This window comes from Centroberyx gerrardi, chromosome 7 (genome assembly GCF_048128805.1).
Source record: "Centroberyx gerrardi isolate f3 chromosome 7, fCenGer3.hap1.cur.20231027, whole genome shotgun sequence".
Classification (NCBI taxonomy): Eukaryota; Metazoa; Chordata; class Actinopteri; order Beryciformes; family Berycidae; genus Centroberyx; species Centroberyx gerrardi.
In genome coordinates, this window is record NC_136003.1 from 5,353,028 (window position 1) to 5,360,950 (window position 7,923).

General features: G+C 42.8%; 1 protein-coding gene across 1 annotated transcript; it reads right to left on the minus strand.

Annotated features, from left to right (window-relative positions):
- Positions 1-1,905: 1,905 nt before the first annotated feature.
- On the minus strand, positions 1,906-7,687 carry rac3a (Rac family small GTPase 3a). Its single transcript, XM_071921372.2, has 6 exons — positions 7,586-7,687; positions 5,004-5,075; positions 4,789-4,906; positions 2,876-2,938; positions 2,520-2,679; positions 1,906-2,356 (listed from the first exon to the last, which is right to left on the minus strand). The coding sequence occupies exons 1-6, from the start codon at positions 7,618-7,620 to the stop codon at positions 2,226-2,228; spliced, it is 579 nt and encodes a 192-aa protein (XP_071777473.1). The 5' UTR covers positions 7,621-7,687; the 3' UTR covers positions 1,906-2,225.
- Between the last annotated feature and the right edge of the window lie 236 nt (positions 7,688-7,923).

Genomic DNA, 7,923 nt, shown 5'->3' on the forward strand with positions numbered 1-7,923 from the left:
GGGAACCTTTAAAGGGGGTTTTGTCTGGGTCCTGTGAGTTCTTCACATTTGGCATGGTAGTTCCACAAAACACACTTCACAAATGGCACATTGTCAACCTTTTCCCCTCAGCAGGCATCACAAGTAGTGGTAAGCAGATTCTACATTTAAGCAGGAGCCACAATAAACGAGTAAGATCTCTAAAGGTCTGTTATGTACAAACTGGCATCCTAGAAGTGACTGTGCTTCCTGGTCCCTAAACGTGTTCCTATCGCTGCATGGCACACAGAGGAATCCTCTGAGGATGGCACTCAGTCTTTATCAATAATGAATACACATTTGACCAGCATGTTTGGTGAGGGTGAGGGTGAGGGTGGGGTGGTGTGTGTGTGTGTTTGATGTGTGAGGTGTTGAATGTGCTTAAAGGAGTACACCAAGTTTTTGGTAGCTTGTCCCATTGTTCAGCTTATCCGTTAAGTGATGAGAACATAGACACCAAAATCATCCCCTAACCCTAACCCTGGTGGATCATTGCTCCATGCTCCATGCTAACACTTTAGCATACACTATGTTGACTGATAGTAGGCTCCATGCTAACACTTTAGCATACACTATGTTGAGTGATAGTAGGCTCCATGCTAACACTTTAGCATAAACTGTTGACTGATAGTAGGCTCCATGCTAACACTTTAGCATAAACTGTTGAGTGATAGTAGGCTTCATGCTAACTCTTTAGCATACATTATGTTGACTGATAGTAGGCTATGTTAAAGGCTAGGCTAAATGGTAAGTCATGTTAAATGATATGCAGATAAGACTGGTAGTTGTGTGTAGGAGATATGTAAAATTTAACAAAATATGATATAAAAATGAGATACTGTTGTAAACTAACAGGGACTATTTTCCACATTCCCATAGGAAGTGAAGGTGGTGGGTGACAGGAGACGCCGTACCGTTAAAAATCAATGTACAGCGGATGAATACGTGGTTGCTCACCTGAAATAGTCCCAAAAAATAAACCTGGCTACATCAGATATGGAGTTAATGACATATCATTTTTAAAATGTATGAATCTACAGGCCATATAATAAAATCACTAACAACTTTAATTACTGAAAGGTCAGTCTACTCACTTTGGATAGTTAGTGGCCTACTATCACTCAACATAGTGTATGCTGAAGTGTTAGCATGAAGCCAATGATCTACCGGGGATACATGGATGATTTTGGTTATGTTCTCGAGACAATCTCTCAAAAACCTTGTGTATTCCTTCAGGTAAAACAGTAAACAAGTGATTTTGTTCATCTGTCCTAAATCTGAGTACTTTAGGGTTACTGTCAGGCTAAGAAGGCAGGTCAGCCCATGGAACTGGACGAGAGAATCTCATTCTCACACATTTTATCCAAATAATGCCTGGTTCTATAGCACCATATTTGTTTGCTAAATACCATGTATAAGTGCAGTGTATAAGTGCAGTGTTGCAATACGCATATACATGGCTGTTGTATGCATTTCCAGGGCGTAAGGCAAACCTTAATTAATGGTCCATTCAGTGACTTTACTGATGAGCTCCTTTGGACAGATTTTTTGTGTAAAAACTTCAATGAGCAATGGGATAAAATGGTGATAGCATTAGTCAACGGTGTGTTTCATTCTACAGTGCTGAACTAAGAGGGAGCTATTCACAAAGCATATTCACATTGCCACATACTCAAAACTCTGCAGGTAATTTTAAAAAAAAGAAGACAACTGCAAAATAACAAGCCGTGTCCATAAACCCACCAACACCAGCTTGCATAAAAAAAGCTCTGGATAGGTTCTGTGAAGGGAGAACATACATTTAGTCTCCTTTTTGTGTGTGTTTTAAACGACTGGGATGAACAGGTGCAAAATATTTTTTTTCATAAAATAAATAAAATTCCCTCTCTCATCTCTGTCCTCGCATCTAAGAGACAGACCATTTAAGCACTGAAGTTTATCCAATTGATTTAAGGCATAAATCACACAGAATTGATCAAAATACCCTTAAATGGGGGCTTAATTCTTAAATTGTGCCTTCTTCAACACACCGGCTGAGATCTTGAGCCTCGCTTTTGGCCGGATAAGATGAACCCTTTCTGTACAGACAGTGGATTGCCGCTGTGTTTCAAAGCAGTTCCCGTTTGGCAGTACCCCCGTTCCTAATGTGTGAGTAACCAAAGTGACCGCGTTCCGGTCGGTTCTCGTCGTCGTCGAGCTCCCCCCCTTCAGAAGACGGTGCACTTTTTGCCCCTCTTTTTGACGGGCGGAGGGCAGAGGACGGCTCGGATGGCCTCGTCGAAAACGGTCTTCAGCCCTCGCTGGGTCAGAGCGGAGCATTCCAGGTACTTCACTGCACCTGCCGATGAGATATGGGCGTGAGAACACGGAGACGGAGCAAACTGATCGACCGGTATGGATTAGAAGAGGATACAAAAAACAGGATTTGGGCAGGAGAAAGAAATGTTCTAATTCAGTGAGGTAAATATATATACACACACACACACACACACACTACCTACCGATCTCCCTGGCCATGGCCAGGCCCTGGGGGTAGGTGATAGGCGAGAGCTTCTTGTCTCTCAGCCGTTCAATGGTGTCTTTGTCGTCCCGTAGGTCCAGCTTGGTGCCCACCAGGATGATGGGTGTGTTGGGGCAGTGGTGGCGCACCTCTGGGTACCACTGCAGAGGCCAGCACAGGTCAAAGGTGAGCAAGAATGCCGTCAGAAGCTGTGGTTACGTCTGCGGTTGCAAACATATCCGCAGCGAAACACATTCAAAAACTGTAAATTTGGGGAGGCAGTTGGTATCATTTTTTGTGCAACTAACTAGGGTTCCCCTTGTTATTCTTATACTGAGACAGAGCTGAGACTCGGACCTTGGCTCGGACGTTCTCGAAGGAGGCGGGGCTCACCAGAGAGAAGCATATCAGGAAGACATCCTGGGCAGAGGAGACAGAGAGAGAATCAAACAAAACAGTAAACCTGATGAAAATGTCAACTTTTCAGGACCTAAGAAAAGCCTCTTTTCAGCTTGACCACCATGCTTTTTTGAATTTGTCCAAAGCAGTCTGAAAGGGTTTTTTATATAAGCCCAAGGACAGTAGAATTTTTTCAACCCAATAGTGGAGCGTGTAATCCTTCAGCTGAAGTGAAAGCATGAAAATCACCAAAATTACAACAGCGACTATTAAGGATTCTCAGCAAGACAAAGTGAGAAGAGGTGGAGGAGACAGACAGCATTGCACCAAAACCATCAGTGACCTTCATACAGTGGAGCTTGCGCTGAAGTGGTGAGAGGCAATTTACAAAAACAACTTCACATTGCAAACTAAGTGTGAAGTGGAGAGTCCATTCACCAGAAACCCATTGGACTTCCTGTGAAGGGAGCCTCATTGACATTCTGAACAGGTGCAGACACAATCTGTGGCAGACAGCCCGGTGAGAGATGCCAGTTAGGTCTCCGTATAGAGCCGCTATGGAACCTCAGTTGCACAAAAACACCTTTAAAAACACTGAATCGGATGGGGGACGTTTCTGAACCTGTTGTTTCCCCCCCCCCATTTTTCGAACTAATGGTGCAGATATTCTCCTCCGCTATAAACCTAGACGATGCGTGTAAAGTATCCTCCTTATTCGTTTCCTGTGTAGCAGCGGGAAGCTTCACAGTGGGATTTGACAGCAGAGTTTGTTACTGCTGGCTGGGGAGATAACGACAAAAGAACGCTGGAAAACAGGAAACTGTGGGGAGAAGAAATTAGGCCGAGCCAGGAAGACGTGAGACAGAGGGCTTTGAGGAGTGAATTCATTGTTAGGGTGAAGGGTAAGGCATAGGAAGAGAGGGACTCAAAATAAGGCAAAGGAGGACAAGGTGAAGGCCTTGTCCTAAGTTAATGATGGGAAAGTTATGTAATGCTCTCCCCTTCCTCACCAACTACACAAAAACAGCAACACATTTGTAAATAAACTCACAGCAAAGCCACTTCCCTCCCTCCACTGCACTACGGAGGCCAGCCATGGACAAACCTAGCAAATGTACCTATGGAGAAGTGGCACCGGTTACCAGTCTCACTTTGCCAGATATTTCTCCTGCTGAAGGTTACATGTCCCACAATGACAAGTGAAGAGTTTACTAGTTTAATAAGTTTACTTCATCGATTCCGCCATTATGCAAAAATGGGCAGGGAGGGGGTGAAGGCCGCTTTTAAACAGCAAGGAAGGTGCCAAGCTAGTTTAAAAAAAGAAAAAGGAAAGCTACTGAATTGGTTCTGGACCAGAATTTGACAACATGGCATCTACTACATCTATATGAGATGTAGTATTCCTAAGACACAACATACATAGCCAATCATTAATTTTTTCGGTATAATGTTGTTGAAGACTTTAGCCCAGTTTTGAGGGGCACAATAAATTTCAATGAAAATAAGCACAGCCAAAAAAAATTTAAAGCTAATTCTCCACAAGGGAAGTGATGAATCATCACCAACGCTGAACCTCTTCACCACCTCCACCCCACTACACACTAAGAAGACATTTAGTTTACCTCACCTTAGAGGATTTCTGGGTAATGAAGTCCTTCAAATTTTATCAGTTATCTCCTGCTGCCACTTGGGGCTGCCAAAAGTGCAAAGTTGCCTAGTGCAGCTTTAATTGCTCTTTTGAGAAAACTGAGCCACGTTTACACTTAGATCGGTAAAAAAAGAAGAAAAAATCCTTGGTCTTGATCTATTGGACTCAAGAGTAACCACAGACAGGGAAGTTAGGGGATTGGTGGTGGTGTTGTGTGTGTTACCGTCTGAGGGTAAGACAGGGGGCGGAGCCTATCGTAGTCCTCCTGCCCTGCTGTATCCCAGAGGCCCAGGTTGACTGGTTTACCGTCCACCATCACATTGGCGGAATAGTTGTCAAAGCTGAGAGACACAACAAAAATGTAAGCCTGCATGTATGAACACAGCACACACATATCTGGTCATGTATTTGTGTAGTTTTGTATGCAGTAATACTCACACAGTGGGGATGTACTCTCCAGGGAAGGCATTGGTGGTATAGCTGATGAGCAGACATGTCTTACCCACCGCACTGGAGAGGACAGAGACCATTAACACACACATACACAAATACATACATTAGATTTAGATTAGAGGAAACTTCAAAAAATTGGACTGTTGCAGCAGCAAATAGTAACAGGATACAGAAGAGAATAGGATATAAATAATAATAGAGCAAATGAGGGTACAGAAACACAGGCAACCAACAAATGTATGAATAAAAATGCCCCCCCCCCACATGGCTATTTGGAGGTTCATGACTGGTTGTTCAGCTCTTCCCGCAAAAACAGTTGGTGAGGTGGGATTTGCTGCTGAGTCACTGGTGCAATTGTTTTTCGTTTATGCAAATTAGATACCCATTAGCACAGAAATGGTTTTACTTGCTTGACAAGAGAACACTTTTATGTTAATGTTGTAGCTATATTACTTAGTTGCACACTTAGGGCCATATTTGGTACCTAGACAGAAACAAACAAAACAAAACTCTCCTACCGTCATCAAGCGAATATTAGCGTTAACATTAGCATAACATTGCAGAGAAGGTGGCTGTTAGTGAATTTGCTAATGTTAGCTAATTAGCTGCCACAGCAGAAAGATTTCTTAACTCATTAACATGACCTTCTCAGACAAGGGAATTAGACGCCATGTTATAATCTACACATAAACCAGTGTTCTATGTATGTATTGTCTATGTGGTGAAATTGGAGTCAAAAGTTCTTCGCTTCCTAGCTTTCCCAGTTCCTGGTAACTGGAATTAGGCGGAATACAAAAGCATAAGCTAGAATAGCTAAAGTTAGCTAAAGTCAAGGAAACTTTTGTTAGATATGTTAAAAATGATAAAGCAACAAACAATGGAAGCAACAATCCTTTTACGTTTCCTGACAGGTTTACCTATAAACACACCTATATGTAGGACAGCTATGGATGTATACACTGCAGTTTGAGTGGATTGGTCCTGTGTTTACACTGTATATTTGACTGATAGTATATGCAAGATGGAGAGGAAATAGTCCTGAGCAATCCTGATGTAAGACTAAGAAAGACACTGACAGAGGACAGGAAGAGTGCAGAGGGATGATAAAGAAGCGCTAACATACAGTATGTATTCACAGATAGTCAAAGTTAAGTTAAGTGATGACAACATAGACGCCAAAATCATCCATGTGTCCTTGGTAGATCATTGGCTCTGGTGCTCCATGCTAACACTTTAGCATACACTATGTTGAGCGATAGTAGGCTCCATGCTAAACCTTAAAAGATCTTCATTCATAACTAACATCAGTTTATACTACTTAGTAATGCATGCCAGCAATTTGTGTCAAAGATTTATGTCAGCTTAAAAAGCTGCATGGGTAAACTATTCTGCAAATAAAAAAGGGGTGGGTAATGTTTAGGTGGGTTTACCATCAAATACATCCTTGCCAATGAGGTGCTACACCAGAGCAGAGAGAACAAAACTGAAATTGCTATGAGGTCGTGTCTCTGCCCACTAACATACACATAGGCATCAATTGGGTAAGTGCCACACCTAACCTAAGAGAGTCCAAATTTGATCTTGTAGTTTATATCAATATAATGGAGAGCAAAGATCATGAAAATATTAGGAGAAATATATTTGGAGGTCATATCCAAAACAAAACAAAAAAACAAAAACAAAAAAAATCAGGAGAGGAGGGCCAACATTCCCTCTAAGCTATCTAATGATTTATCACATAGACCATTCTGTCCCCAGAAATTAAGTCTATCTATAAAGCTGGTTTGGAAGTTTTGTTTGCAAATGCTATTAGATACAGGGGGAGTTCCATAGCTTGATGCCTCTGAACATACACTTGATTGCTCTGCTATACACCTGTGTGCAATTCACCTAGATGCTTAGCACCTGGTTATTATTAATTCCCCCCACCACCACCACCATAAACCATCAGCTACAGGATAGGTGATTTAACAAAAGACAGCATTTGGGAAAGACATTGCACTGCTGCAATCCCGCCAGCAGTGATCTACTATAAACCCCCCTTAGTGTATCCAGTGAAAGCATCACAGGCTGCTGTGTAGGTGTGACAACATTACATCATTAGAGAACAAGAACCCCGGTAGCAGCTTCACCATTTAGCGCTATTTTTCTACAGCACGCGCCGTACAAACTATCAAAGTGATGGTGTGAAAAGTGAAGAATAACTGGCTTTTTTGAAAGAAGAACCTGGCTTTTTTGAAAGAAGAATCAGTCTGAAGAAACCCGCCACCCACATTTCTTGACAAAAGAATGATGTAGACCAGAAAATGTGCCGTTTTAGGCTGTGCGTTCGTAACATTCTGGATTATAGTAAAAAGTATAAAAAGGTGTGACAGCGCTTCACATTCACACCACGCTCTCACACACAGGCAGGGCTGTAAAAGATCCCAGTGTGGTGAACGCCGACCCACATTCACCCTCTCCAGCCCCAGCCCCTCCTGCAACAATTGCCCTCTCAGATGCGAATTCACACACGAAAAAAGCAACAAAACAGACATTTTCACTTAGACAAACGCTGAGTATCTCACCCGTCGCCCACGACAACGCATTTGATGGCCTGCATTTGCGGAGAGTGGTGCTATCCAAACGTAGAGTTTACAACCGGCTTTAATCAGCCACCTGCCTCTCCAGTTTCTTAGCGGTGATATGAAGTGGGCTGGTACTGCTGTAGCGGCAAACGGAGCCGACCGACCGCCGGCTCCAGACGAACTGTTCCGGAAAAGAACGAACATATGTAAAGGGGCAAACGGAGCCTAATCACCGAACTCAGACGAACTGTTTCGGAGAAGAACGAACACATATTAAAGGGCAGATTTCAATTCACTACCGGCTCCAGACGAACTGTTCCGGAGAAGAACGAACATAT

Coding starts and splice junctions, on each gene's coding strand:
- rac3a (XM_071921372.2), bottom strand. CDS start 7,620: ATGCAGGCCATCAAATGCGTTGTCGTGGGCGACGG. Junction 2,680..2,875: donor TCGAGAACGTCCGAGCCAAG/GTCCGAGTCTCA, acceptor TGGCCTCTGCAG/TGGTACCCAGAGGTGCGCCA. Junction 2,357..2,519: donor GGCCATGGCCAGGGAGATCG/GTAGGTAGTGTG, acceptor TCTCATCGGCAG/GTGCAGTGAAGTACCTGGAA.